At 34.3% G+C, this 15,118-nt stretch overlaps 1 protein-coding gene across 2 annotated transcripts; it reads right to left on the reverse strand.

Moving 5' to 3' along the window:
* Positions 1 to 792: 792 nt before the first annotated feature.
* LOC128161320 (uncharacterized) lies at positions 793 to 14,907 on the reverse strand. Of its 2 annotated transcripts, none has more exons than XM_052824579.1 (8): positions 14,784 to 14,907; positions 13,915 to 14,017; positions 8,844 to 9,349; positions 7,667 to 7,921; positions 6,695 to 6,827; positions 4,863 to 5,018; positions 2,963 to 3,183; positions 793 to 1,044 (listed from the first exon to the last, which is right to left on the reverse strand). In XM_052824579.1, the coding sequence occupies exons 2-7, from the start codon at positions 14,011 to 14,013 to the stop codon at positions 2,998 to 3,000; spliced, it is 1,335 nt and encodes a 444-aa protein (XP_052680539.1). In that variant the 5' UTR covers positions 14,014 to 14,017; positions 14,784 to 14,907; the 3' UTR covers positions 793 to 1,044; positions 2,963 to 2,997. The 2 variants fall into 2 exon arrangements, with proteins under 2 accessions (XP_052680539.1, XP_052680538.1); XM_052824578.1 differs by having other exon boundaries at positions 793 to 1,057.
* Positions 14,908 to 15,118: the final 211 nt, after the last annotated feature.

The raw sequence follows: 15,118 nt of genomic DNA on the forward strand, positions 1-15,118 counted from the left end.
TAACATTTCTTATATGAATTTCTAGCAATTTTTTTTCTCCTTAGATATTTATATTTCTTAGAATAAACTCAGCTGTTTATAAAAGGGCGTGCAGGATTAAACAAAATTAAAGGATCTAATGGGATCTCACTATGTTTAAAGAATCTGAGTGTAATCAATGAAATCTTTCCAAATACATGTATAACTATAGGTCAGTTTAAAATACATGTATCTGTATTTTATTTAATACTGGAACTTATTGCATCAGGTAAAAAATTATTATTTTTCCACAACGCTGTTTTTACACACGAGTTATCATTATCATAATTTGAATATATTATCGTTATTCACACATGTTTTAAACATTGTATATCTCTATGTAATAAATGATTTCAGACATCTTAGGTTTGCATATTACATATACTAAGATAACCTAAGTTTGACTTAGGATGTACCTCAATTTTCCTGAAATTTGTCTTAGAAACTTTGTTAAAAAGAATCTGGGAAACTTTCGGATGCATGTAGATTTGAAAATATTAACTTTGGGTACGTAAAACCCAAAGGCTTACGTGTGAGTATCTATTATTGCCGGTACCCATTATTGCCGATCGCATAAAAAAACCCCAAAAACAATATCCCATTCGTTGTTTTTGAATTACGGACCAACATATATATTAATGATGCGATTCTTTAAGACACTAAGAGCTTGGAAGAAAGGAAATATGCATCAAACATATCGTAAATCACCATAAAAATGTAAGCTTATGAAAACGTTTCCTTTCGTACCCGGGCAATTGCACGTGTTACTGAATGTTCGACTTAAAATCCAATTTATTATGTAATGAAAAAACTCCAAAATGCTGGATATTTTGCAAAGCAATTAAAATCTGGATATTTAAAAACAATTAGTCTTTTATTTAAAGCATCATTTTTTTCTCTTATCTTCATCTTGCATTACTGGTAGCAGGTACAGCTGCTTCTTTTGGACCGAACTGCTTCAAACCGTGTCCTTAACAAAGTATGGTCCAAGCTGCACTAAAGCTTGCACTTGTTCCTATTGTCAACCTGTCTCTGGATGCTAAGAAAGAAACGGTAAAACATCATATGATTAAATTCCGTGAATTACAAGATATTAGTCGGATGTTCTTTAGATTATTTTACTTTTATGATGGAGGCAACACAGTTGTTTCGAAAATTTACCAGATAAAGTGGAATATTCGAAGAAAACCACTGATAAAATATTTTCATGTACAACATCCGAAATATACATATTAAGTAGTTGATGAAAGACGTAACAATACTGAGTAGCTTGCTTTTTTCTTGTCACTGCATGCTTGATTATACCAGCGAGAAAACAGATTCACGTTTGTTTGATAAATATAACCATCAAGAAATGGTTGTAAGGTCTTTCTTAACTGTCCCAGTTATCAAAAACTTAAATGGATTTCTGAAGAACAACTGTTAATGCAGAAAAACGAATTGGGGAACATGTTCCAATTTCTCTTTTTGTACACGTCTAATCTCCTTACCAGCGGAAATTAACATCAACATAAAATATGCGAGGTTCCATGTACATGTAAAAAGTATGATGGGAAAAGTGACAACATCTTATGGTGGCTGTGTGGTCAACAATTAATTCAATGCAATTCATGACTAAGCTAAGTTTTCTGTTGAGAGTGGTTAATAGTTAACTTTGGTTAATGGTCAATCTATATATTTATAAAAGTTACTGAAAACACGTGTGTTTGTTTTGAATTAAGTGGGCGTGTCGATATTACATATCGATTGGCTGTTTACGGGTGAATAGGGTGAATTATTCCGTGCTACGCATGAATTGTACACATATAAAGTAGAATTCGGGGTTTTTTAAAGTTATTCGAAGTTCGATGCCACTTTGCAACAGACTATCCCCACCCACCCCTCCCAAATGATAACATTGAATTTCTGTCAGTTTTTTTTGTTTCTACATGATTTTTTCTTCTTTTGTAGAATGAGTATGATTGTACTTGTTTATGAAAGTAAAGAGACTGAGAGCCGTTTACGTTGTACTATATTATACATTATACGATTATTAAAGTCTGTTGCATTCGCGCATGCGAGCTTATCCTATAAATTATGTGTTTGTGTTTTATTTTATAAATAATTTATGTTCGGTTGAACTGGTGAATAAGAACATAATTTATAATATTCAGTTTCATATATAATTCATGCAATATGCATGCAGTTTATTGCTACAAGCAAACAATGCACTGGAAATTAAAGTTAATTTTCAAGAAGAAGTTAAAACTGTAAAATTGTTAACGGACAACACATGACAACAGCTTTCACATTCTAGGTGTTTTTTCCTCTGAAGAAAAGAAAAAACAAGATGCTTAAAGAATTATATAACATTGGAGTTTAAATTCATTTCCTTTGTACAAATTACCCCCAGCCCAATTATGGCCCTACACCCTACCCCCAGGGATCATGATTTGTAGAAACTTGAATCTACACTACCTAAGGATGCTTTTACAAAAGTAACAGCTTTTCTGGCCGACTGGTTTTAGAGAAAAAGATTTTAAAAGATTTTTCTCTATTTATTCCTTTGTAAATATCTGACCCTAATTGTGACCCCGGGACTAATGATGGTCATCTCCTAAATGTGCCAGAGACATCTATTCAGATGTCAGGTCCTCATCCATCAGCAAATGTGCCAGGTGGCAATTATTTTTACAAAAATATTTTTTATAGAGTTTGGTCAGTAAAATCTTAGGTTATGATAGGGTAATTTCTGAATATTTCTTTCCTTTTTAGTAAATATTGTATGCATGATTCTTTTCTACATGAAAGAGCAATTTCAAACATTAATACAAGAATAAAAGAATGGAAGACCATTTTATTGCAATGCAGCAAGTGTCTTTAGTTTTATTTCTTTTTTGAGTTTTATGCAAGACCGATGTCTCCAAACTTCATTTGGGAGACTTAATAATTAAAATATACTTACTTCTTCCTTAAGATGTGCACCTGATCCTGCTTTTTTCAGAATAGCTCTTTTCCATGACGGTTTTGGATGCAACCAAGCCAATACAAAAATTCACTGACTTCTGCTCTATCGGCTGCTTTCAGCATTTCAAAAGGTCTCGTATAGTGAATGTTTCCTCGACTTTTGAGTAGAGAACCTGCTTTATGATGTTCTTTTGGCATTTTTAGGTAGACAAATATGAACTGCAAAGTTAAGAAATATAGAAATATATTGAAAGAGTCCAAAATCCATTTCCACTAGAACAAGAGGCCCATGGGGGGGGGGGGGGATATCACTCACCTGAGCAACAAGAGCTATTAAAATAAAATCAGCTTTATGGAGTAATAAACAAACAAGTATTTATTTTTTATCCACAAAAAAACAAACACATGTCTCCCCTTCTCTCCTAGGTTTTTAATATGACTTAGCTGGACCCTACCAAAAATTTGACCCTGACCTACTTTTTGAATTTTCAAGGTCAAATTTAAAATGATTGTTTGGTTAATCCTGAATGTACACTGGTTAACTAACATACTTTTTCACTTATTAATTTAGATCGATCACAAGTCCAGCGGCTTCATCGTTTCTCCGAGTAACATTTGTCATAACTCTAATCAGCAAGCAGAAGCAGCATTTGGAATCAAAGACAGGCTATCCATTCTAACACAAATCTATTTGTTTCATCTGATTACAAGCCATTCACATCTTCTTGCTTATTCATTTTAGTTTAATTCAATATAATTATTTTATTTGTGCATCTACCAAAAAAAAAAAATACAATTTGAGAAAATACAACTTGCATTGTTACAATAAAAATGATTTCACCAATAAAGAGGAATAATAGATGGTCCCCATCATTAATTACAGACTAGCTAGTCTATTGTTTGAAAATGCATAATATGAAGATTTTGACCCCCACCTTTATTTGAATTCATTATTAAAAAAATGTCTAACCTATTAATGTTTTTATATAAAATAGATAATAACATTACAAACCTAATTTACAAAACTTTTAGGCCTTGTTTCCTCTCCTGCCACTCCAGCTACTAGCTGTTCACTTCAGAAAAAATTTCTTCTGTAAATAATCCTATAAATCACCCCATCCACCTAACTGCCTAATTATGACCCACAGGGGTAAAAACAATACTTATAAACATAGAATTGGGTATTTTAGCTTTATTCTTATCTATTTGTCTTTTGATATTTCAAAAGAACTATTTAAGCGTTGTTTTATACTAATGTCTTATTTTTTTTATGAACTTTGAACCTGTTAGGGCCTCTTTATGACCCCCTGGCTAAGGTGAGCTAAAACTATGTGGAAACATTCTCAGGTAGTGTATTATCAAGTTTGTTCAAGTCATTATCCCTGGAGGTAAGGTGGGGCCACAAAGCTACAATTTTTCATATTTTTTTTCAGATGATTTTAAAGAATTAAACCTTTTATGTTAATTTCTGTGTAAACATTTGACCCCCCATTGTGGCCCAACCCTACCCCTGGGGATCATAATTTTAACAAACTTGAATCTACACTACCTAAGAGAAAGCTTCCAAATAAGATATTTAACTTTACTAGCCAAATGGTATTTGAGAAGAAGATTTCTATTATAGATTTTTCTCTATATGTTCCTATGTAAAAATTCTGCCCCTCTCCCTCTATATTGTGGCCCCACCCTACCCCAAGGATTCATAATTAATACAAACTTAAATCTATACTACCTACTGATACTGAAAAATCTTCTCAATCTTCTCAAATAAGCTGTGACTACAGGTCAGCTCTGTTCTCATCAAAAGTTGTTGATGAGTGCTTCGCTTGTCATTAATGTTTATATACAGTTAACAAATGTAACAACATAATGACAAAAAAAAAATAAGGAAAACTTACTGTGGTTTCCATAAATACTATTCCCAGGGAATTTGGATACAAAGCTGAGCTCTCTGTTTCTGCAATAAGCTCAGATCCAACTTGCCCAAGAACACAAGAGTCAAGTCGATCTTCCAGACATTCAGATGAGAGATTGTTGATTGGTTTTCCTTTCACCTAAAAATATGACAATATATATTATTATACTTTCATGTTAAACAATAATTCTGATTGGATTAGACGCAGTTGATAATCCGTTCTATTACCCTCAGCTTTAGCAACACCCTTGGCAATGGGTAACACAACAAATTGTTACATGCGCGTAAATCATGTGCGTACGGTTTGCCGTAGAATTCACGTCATTTTTATACAAAAGCAGTAAAAATTTCTCTAAAATTAAGACATTCAGTATAATAAAATAAATAGTGCCTGCTTGGGATGATAACAGCTGAAATTAAAACCCCTCTAAAACCATTGTCAACCTCCGCTTCGCGTTGGTTGACAATGGTTTTCTCGGGGTGTCAATTTCAACTGTTACCCTCCCAAAGAGGCACTATTTATATAATGAAATATTAAAACTATCAGCAATCATGTTTGGAAATTTAATTTAAGAATTATTTTATTCAGATATAATACATATAGATATACTGAATACACTATAGTTACTGTATACCTGTGTTAAGTACATCTCTTTTCAATTGTTTTTTTTACTAGAATACTTTTAAAGACTTTATATTAATCTTATGTAAAATTTTTACCTGCCCCCCATCCCCCAAATTGTGGCCCACACTACCCCTATGGATCATGATCGACCAATCTTGTATCTAATTTACCTATACTTAAAAGATTTTTTAAGTGTTAATAAAAGAACATTTCATCTACCCAAAACTAAGTTTTGTATTGTTGAAATTGAAGTAAAGTTACAGAAAATATGAATAAAACTTAATGTTAGACAATTTTTCTATGTTATGGATATAAACTTCTGGGTACTATAATTTTGGAACCAAAATTACCACAATTAAAATTTTCCAGAAAAAAACTTTCCATCTCTCGAACTATTGATCTCTCAAAGTTTAATCATGGTCCCTTGGAGGTCGAGTTATCCAGAGTCATCTGTATGTAACATATGAGAAAATATTTATTCTGAATATGTTTAAGTTGAACATGCAAGATGAAGATGTTTGCTTCATAATATAATATTTACATTTTCTGGTGTCTTTGTTTGTGAAAACACTATGAATCGATTTTGTAATGGATAGTCTACTACATTTCACCAATGACTATCTCAATAGCTTAATTGTACAGTTGCTGAAATTATATAAATATTAGTAATCAGGAATCTTCTTTGAATATTATGAGGTGATCATATACAGCCGATGTGATCAAATCTATCATAAAGCCCTTCATGCTTGGATTTGATAACCCAAACCGTATTTGATCACCTCAAAATACATAAAAGAAAGAAGTCTTTCTATTCTGAAGGGCCAGCACCTTTCACTTGATTTCAGAAAAAGCTCATGTAACCTTTTAACACACAATTTGTTCAATCTTATAATATATTCATTACTACATTAAATAAATTGTCAAAAGTTTCAGTGCTAAAGAGCAGAAATTAAAAAAAAAAATTTATGGAACATTACTGGAATTCTCAGGTACATGTATTATGCACATCTACACATTGTGTCCTTAATCTCTACAATGTTTCTTGAAATTCTGTGCAGCTGCTAATGTTGAATTGCGCTTACAGCAGGAGTGACAAATAGGACAAAAAACATTATATCTCCTGCAACAATGTGTGTGGGCTAAAATTAAGTCTGTTTTTCTGTTGGAAATGGAAGACCTTCATCAAATACCTCAACTACAAACAGCAGTGTACAATTCTGTAGGTTTCGTCCTTCTTGTGGCACCGGTGTTAATGGATATGCTAAATCTGGAGTACTATTCACTATTTTATCACCAATAACAATGATTTTTTTCATCACTCCTCTGCAATAAAAAAGGCTGTAGATAATCAAAGATTATTTTGGAAAATTATGTCAGGCCTGTGGGCCTCTTCTTTGAATTCAAATAAATATACGTAAGTACATGATTTAACATCTGCTTGTGTAAAAAAGACATAGGTAAGGATTCTTAAAGCAAGAGGCCCAGGGACAACATCGCTTACCTGAGCAACAATGGCCTAACTGATCAGAAAAGCTACAGACTCCGACACATGCTACTACAACTTGAAAACGAACAATACCGTTCTTTGCAAGAAATGAACCGTACAAATTAAATCTGCTCTAAATAAAAGTATGTATGTAATCTTTTGTTCTTTAAAATGCATAAAAAATCTCTCCACTCTTTTCAGCAGATTCATTGATAGTCTGAGTTGTTCGGATTTTGCAACTTCCAGTCGTACAATCCCTACATGGCTTTTGAGCTTCACACAACGTAATAAAATACAATTGCTCTTAATTAAAAATAATATATCGGATTTAAGTAAAACTGTTCTTTTAAGCAATAAAAAACCTTCTGCAACAAAATTGTGTTTCTTACTAAAATCTTTAAATATGTAATTTTCTTTATTTTACCAAATACAGTTAATTTGGCATTGTATAATATAAATATATAAATAGAATTAATATATGATGCTTACTTTTCAGACTAGAGGTGACCCAAAATCATGTCTACTTAAAAGCAGAGGTTTAAAGATCGACCTCTTTAAGTGGAACCCTCTGTAATGTGAATAGCTTCAAGAACGCAGGTGGTCTTAAGATAAAACTTGATGACATATCAGGATTACAATGGCAAACATACATATTCATAATTTTATATATACATACTTTTGTTCCAGAAAGAAAAGCCCACCAAACATTGCCCAATTATGTTTGAAAACACTCTCAGAAGGTTGTCTTATTTCAGTGCTTCTTTCTGCATTTTTCCTTCTCATATATTTAGATTTTCTCCTTTTCTTTTTGATAGACCCTTTTCTTTCTGTAACAGAGTCATCCTCATCAGTTGGAAACAAAGTGGTTTTGATAACCGACAACGTTGATGACAAAAAGGTTTTAACACCTAGGAGCCATTTTCTGTCCAACCTTTACAGAAAAAAATAAATTCTTCATAATACGAGGGTCAATCAAAAAATACAAAGACAATGTTGTTGTCTGTCATATAGTTTTCACAACTAACACATTAAATCAAACTATTCCACCAGGGGATGCTGGTTAACCAAGGTTCAATAATAACTAGGCATTGGACAAGGGAGTTAGCGTATATCAGGTTTTTTCCACGTCATGTTTTTTCCGCAAATCAGAGCCTGAAACGGTATATAAAATTTACGCAAATCAAATTTTCACTATTTCACAGTCACATTGAAAATATAATTCACAATTGTTTAAACCTTTGAGGTAAGAGGGGAAAAGTATCTAAATTGTCGCTCTTTGTAAGGAAAAATTCGGACAATGAAACCATTTACACGATTTCCTTAATGTGAAATAATTATTGATATTATTTTCAGAGACGCAAACAGTCATAGATAAATAAATCATGTACCGTTTCATATACCAGTAGCTCAGGTATTATAATTAGACATCTGTTTACGCAAGGAAAGTGACTGTTTTAACTAGCTTGTCAATGGATTATTGAATAAACAATGAGGCTTACAAATCTATTATCTGGTGCTTGTCTTCCGATCCCGCAATTTGTACCTCTAACTAAACTAACTGAACATAGTTCATTGTACTTTTAATTACCTGTTTACTTTATCAGGAAAGAGAGAACTCTATTACAAAAACAAAACTTTGTATCAAATTTACGCTGATTTATTTTCCGCGATTCGGAAATTGTCGCAAACAATGCGGAAATTGGATACACATGGAAAAAACCTGATATACGGTAATTCCCTGCTCAACCTACATAAAAATATGTAAAATTCATATACAATGCAACAGAAATGAATGATAAATGTTATTACTTATTTATAGCCAGTAATAAAAGTTGAATATGAATACCACTTACCAATCAGTGAGATCCATTTTTTTGTCCACTTCTTTTGCCTTTTCGAAGTCAGATTTTATATCTTTTACAATTTTGTATTCCCGATGCATTTTGAGCATAAAGCAATCATTGATCCTCTTTTTAATTTCATCAAAGTCCCAAGAAAACAACAAACTCTCCTTGGTAAGTCTGCTAAACTTTTTCACAGAGTTTTCAAAATCTGGAATGTCTGGAAATGTCTCCAAAATGTCAGTTTTAATATTCTGCATTAGTTCCTCGAGAGGGTCAAATTTTTCATTATAAAAAATGTTGATATTTTTTAAATCTATGTATTTTAATTTACTGGCAGGAAAAGTTCCTTCCTTTTCATCCGTTAATCCTCCTTCTGAAGAACTTTCGTCAGTGTTGTCATCATTTTCATCAGATGTAAAAAACCATTCTGCTGAAGAAGATGACCTTAAAGATGATGCCCTTTTCTTTGCAGAGCTTTCCTTGTGTTGCAGTTGTGCTGTTTTACTCTCTTCAACCTTTAAACAAAATTATAAAATTATACATTATAGACATATAACATCTGCCATAATTCAGGTATCTTTGGGTTAAGTTCAGGCCCCTGGGCCATAAAAAGTTAGACGAGCTCACTTTTGATCTCAGTCTCTCTTTTACATAAGGAATATATAGTGGAAAAGTGAGACTAAGATCGAAAGTGAGCTTGTCTAAGTTTTATGGCCCCGGGGCCAGATCAGAAAAACTAATTAAAACCTTTTTTCCATTTTTTCCAGTTCGGTTTACTTTTAGGTCATCTGAGTCACTCAGGTGACTTAAATATTACAATTGGTCTTCGTCCCTTATCGTTCATCATCTGTTAACAATTTCAGATTTTTAACATCTTGAAAACTACAAGGCCAATTGTTAACTTTGGTTTGAAGCATCTCTAGGATAAGAGGAATATAAATTGTGAAATTTATGACCATACCACCTTAGGGCCTCATGGGAGGGCCAAAATAACCAATTAAAGTGAAATTGTATTAAATCTTAGATAATCCTCTTCTCTGACTATATTCATATACAATTTAGAAAAACTAAGTGCATGCATGGTTACCATAATGATGATTATAAAACTCTCTACCAAAATTGTGCAATTAATTGTCCCTTGGTCAGGGTTTCAGGCCCTTGGACGGGGCAAATATAGCCCTTTAGTGAAAATCTAATAAATCTTAGAATAACTTCTTCCCTCTATCCAAAGCAACGGGAGATAAAACTAAATGCATGAATCTGATGTTCATGAAGCCCTCCACAAAGATTGTGAAATTCTTTGCCCCTGTTTTGATGGTTCAGGCCCTACGTTGGGGCTAATATGGGCATGTACTAAATTGAAAATGTATTTATAATCTTAGAAACTCTTCTTCTCTTCATTCACAGCGGGGGAGATAAACTGAATGACATTGTATGGACATGATATTCATGAAGCTCTCTACCTAATTTATGAGATTCAGGACACTTGGGTAGGGCCAATATGATCTCAAAGTGAACAACTATTGAACTTTAAAATATTTTCTTCTGTACTTTCACAGCCGAGGGAGATAAACTAAATATATTGTTATTATGTATATCCCCGACCGACCCTAAAAATATGCCCCGACCCTAAACATTTTATCATCGATATATTAATCCGGATATCAACGATTCCGGTTTTACTTTTAGAAATTCTAATCTTTGTCACTTCCGTGTTTGAGAAAACACATACTCTACACCAAATTAAAGATTTATTTTGACAGCGATTTCTTGTGGAAAATGGCATCGTGCTTGCCAAGCACATTGTTGGCAATAATAATTCGAAAGTGTCATCACCGGGGGGGGTAAAAACTTGATGTGACGGTAAAAAACGATGCATCATTGTTCAGTGTTTTTGACATGTATCACGAGGGGCCATCTGACTGGCCTAAAGGCAGCAAAACTTCGATTTTGTGCTGGCCAAGTAAGCCACATACAAAAGACACAGATCCATATGAGGTCCAAGGCAGTGTATCGGTGGGAGATTTGGTTGGATTTCAGTGTCAAGTGTCAAGTTTCAGGATACACAGGAAGGAAGACCTTCATTAAAAGGTGAAAGTGAAGAAAGCAAATAAGATTCAGGAGATGGACCAAGAGAACACATGGAGGCACCGGAGAGAGATGATGAAACAGAAGAGTCGAATCAGGAGGTATTAGATGTAAATGAACCCAGTAATTTATCCAAACCAGAGCTTCAAGTCATAGAAGAGCCAAAGTTTGCAGACTTCCGCCTTACTACGCCTCAGCATGCAAGAGCAACAATTCTTTGTGTAGAGTGCAGAAAACCAAGAGTATTATACTCCAAGCATGTGTTAACCGAAAGACAGATGGTTTCTCTAGTAATCATACTCAGCGAATTTGATTATACTTGTGGTGCCCCTATTACACCGCCACACCATTTACTGCATGGAGTTGTGATGACGAGATCTCAAATGTCATGTGCATCCGCTGTTGAAGTAACATACTTCAGTGGAGACATTGGTAGAAAAGACACATGTTGCCATTGTGGAGCAGAGGGAGGCGAAATATCATAAGATTATAAAAAACAATATAAAAGTGTTCTTCCTCTGTGCAATGACTGCTATACTCTGGGAAAATTGCCAGTTGTAAGCCGCCCTTTTGGCAGAAAAAAATAAACTCATCTTTTCCAACTTGTTTATTGTTGTTGAAGTGAAAAAAAAATAAAATGTTTAAATAAAATAAAATGTTTTCCTTACCTACGTACCCTATTTTTTTTCAAGCTGGAATAGGAAACACACTATCAATTTATTTTGGCCATATGTATTTTTTTTTAGGTCACTTGATTGAGTCACTCGGGTAACCTATTGCCGTTTGTTCTATTTACAGAAATCTAGCTACTATAATTTCCTGTTCATTGTATGCTTGCATGAACTTTAAAATATTTACGGTTTGTTATTGTCATTTTTTCATGAAGAAACAAACTGAGTGTATGCATATTGTGTGCATTAAACATGAAACTGAATATTATAAAAGATTGACCATTAAAGGCGTGCAGGTTTTTTTATTTACCAAAAGTTTACAATGTTTGGTCCCTGAAGCTAGGGAATAGATAATCCAAGATTCCTAGGAATCTTTCCCCCCCCCCTTTTATGGCATAGATGTTTCTCAAACATCAGACAATAAAAGGCTGACGTAACAGTCAGAGGAGTCAAAGATTAGGGTTAAAACTCCAAAATGAAGCTTTAAATGCAAAAATGAGACCCTCTGCCACTTAGCATAAGGGCTATGGTATTCGGGTGACCATCACGGCCTGTAGGCCTCTTGTTATGTTATATAATGACATTATCAATTCAATTTAAAAGATTGATGGATGAACAGACAAACTTTTGTATAAACAGACATACTGATGGATGAACAGAATAATGGATGAACTGACTGACTAATGAATGTCGGATGAACAGACTGATTAATTCACACATGAAATAAGACTGATGGATGAACAGATTGACTGAGTGACTAACAGACCACAGGTGCTTGACGACAGAACCCCCCACCCTACCCCCGATTTAGACCCATGGGTTAGTTGACTCTCATTTTAATTGAACTTCCTTTAATCACATAAACAACTTGTTCCTTTCAAAATATATGAAAATCAGCAGAAAATAATCGATTTGTGTAAAACTCACTCCAACCTGCACATAATTATGAAAAGAAGAAAGGTATGCCACTCCACTAGGTAACTGCAACGGAAGTAAACATCTTCTGGTCACTATGGTACGATGAAATCCAATAAAATCGATTTTACATGTATTGACACATGAAGTAACTCCTTGGATTTTATCCTACCAGATTGAACATTACGTCACTGAAAGATGTTGGCTTCCGTCTCAGTAAAGGCCCTGTCACACCAAGCTGCATCCCCATGGCGTGTTTACAGCGTTGTATAATTCATGGAATCGCCGTAGGATCGCAAGGAAAATTCAGAAAAAATGTACAGTTTTATTTGAAAATTTCACATGTGGAGATGTCACGGCGTCCTGACAGCGACCGAGGCGTTCTTACAGAGCTCCCATGGTGTGTAACTGCATTTCCATGGAGTTCTTGTTGCCGATTAACTGCGCTCTCGCTGAGTCTCCTCCGAGCGCTCATGACGTGCTAGGAGTTTTGACTGCGCGCCACAGCGTGCTCTGCGCGCTGACTGCATGCACAAGATGTTCTTTACTTCTTGGTTGATTAATATTAATTTGTACAATTGTATGGGGAACAAACAAGAATTTACAACTAGTAAATAAATGATTAAAAAATTGTTTTGATTTTATGAAAAGGTTCATTGTTATTGAAGCATAACTACTTCTAAACAATTTGTGAAGAGCTAGGACAAAACTCTTAGTAGTCAGGTCTACAAAAAAGATCTGCTTTTAGTTGTTAGAAAACATAGAAAAGGTGTGAAAACATCAAAACCAAATGGCTTGAATTCCATCTACGTCCACTGATAGGTCTTCGAATACTAGCAAATGCTACTTTTTACATAGTCATCTACATCCAGTTTGATAATTATTACATCACTTGCTATTGTACAACAACCATTGTTCGAGTTTTTGTGGTCTTGATGACAACGCACTAGAAACGCTATGGGAGCGCAGTATAATCGCAGAAGAAACGTCACGAGCGCAATGAACGCAGCAACAACTCTTTGGGGTCGCTGGGTGAACACAGCCAAATGAAAAACAACTTGTTCATATGCTGCGGATGCGCAGTGAGAGCACGATAGAGACGCAGTGAGATCCCATAGGACTCCGTGAGGTCTCAATGCAAGCGCAATTGACCTATCACTGTGTCTAGAGTGCGATTAGCTGCGTTCCTTGAGAGCGCCGACGGAGCTCTCGTGGCGCTGTTGGAGATCTTACGGCGCTGTCACGGCGACCTCACTACGCTTCTACGGCGTGTTTATCAGAACGCAGAGCCACAGCGCGTACTTTGTGCATGTTCAAAGTCACTGTGTAACAGAGGCTAATGAATGAACAGAACTATTACAACAGTGCTCATTCAGAGATAACATAATGAAAATATTTCTATTTACCTGAACTCCTGATGATGAGGATTCACTGTATTCTTCGTTTTGTAGTTTTCTTTTCTTTTTACCAACAGTTTTGGATTCTGTTTTTACAAATGACTCCATGTCTCTTAAAATAAAGAATAAACATGGAATTATGTTCAAACCACCCCAATCTGCCATGAAAATAAATGCAGATAGGGAGATTATTTGCAATAATTTCAGTCCATGCAAGTGAACTATTCTTGAGATTAATAGAGTTGTTTTTAATTACAAAAATACATGTAGCTTACTCTTTAAAATTAATTCATGTTTTATCTAAAAACCAAAATTCTGCATTGATTTGAAAGAAGGGTCAGTAAATACTTCATGCTGAAAAATTATCTGGAGATCTGTGATGTAGATACTTGTATCATCCATTATATGTATGAACTACTTTTAAAATTAATGAAAAAAAAAAAAATAGACAATACATCTTAGCAATTGAAATTAGCATTCTCTTTAGAGACGTGGCCAGTCATATACACAAGTCTTCATTCACAGGATAGAGGTTTTGTCTGTCTACTTTTCTAAAGTCAATAATTCAGACATATGCAGATAGAATCAAAATAACAAAAAAAAAATGCAGATAAAATCTAGCTGTCCCAATATTCTTAAAGATTGCTTAATTATTTGTTCTTCATAAATACCTCAAACAATATGCATTAACTAGAATGGAAAAAAAATACAAATTTTTGTATTTCAATTGCCCGCCCTCTCACTCTACATTGTTGGGATATGGAGATTCGCATTGCAATTGATATAAAATAAGGTCTGGATGATAACACTTAAAAATTGTGCGATAAAGGGTTGCATTTAAAATACACTATACGTAATTTGTGTATTAAAATATATACCGTTTCCTGATGAAACGCACTGTCTAATTACAAGATCCAATAACTGAATAAGCAACCAAAGCCTAGCTACTCAGCAGCAAAAAGCTGCTCAGCAATAACGATATTTGTTTACGTTTATCGACTATTTAAACAGAATTTTCCGATCCCGATTGATAAAAAAATCTAACGATGGCCCCTAGCCCAAAGTATGACTTGTGCCGCCCATATGACATCGGATTCTTGATCGTGAATGGCTCAGGTTGCACCACAAAATGCACTAATCACTTGTTATCATTGTCATCATCTTATTGGAATCGATGCGATGGAGAAAAAAATCAGATATCTTGTCCGTCTGA

This window comes from Crassostrea angulata, chromosome 8 (genome assembly GCF_025612915.1).
Source record: "Crassostrea angulata isolate pt1a10 chromosome 8, ASM2561291v2, whole genome shotgun sequence".
Lineage (NCBI taxonomy): Eukaryota > Metazoa > Mollusca > Bivalvia > Ostreida > Ostreidae > Magallana > Magallana angulata.

What these genes read in the sequence shown, in the direction of transcription:
- LOC128161320 (XM_052824579.1), bottom strand. Translation starts at nt 14,013, where the DNA reads ATGGAGTCATTTGTAAAAACAGAATCCAAAACTGTTGGTAAAAAGAAA. An exon ending in CTTTTCTTTCTGGAACAAAA is followed by an intron (nt 6,828 to 7,666) that starts GTATGTATATAT and finishes TTTTTATTGCAG; the next exon opens with AGGAGTGATGAAAAAAATCA. An exon ending in TAGTATTTATGGAAACCACA is followed by an intron (nt 3,184 to 4,862) that starts GTAAGTTTTCCT and finishes TTAACTTTGCAG; the next exon opens with TTCATATTTGTCTACCTAAA.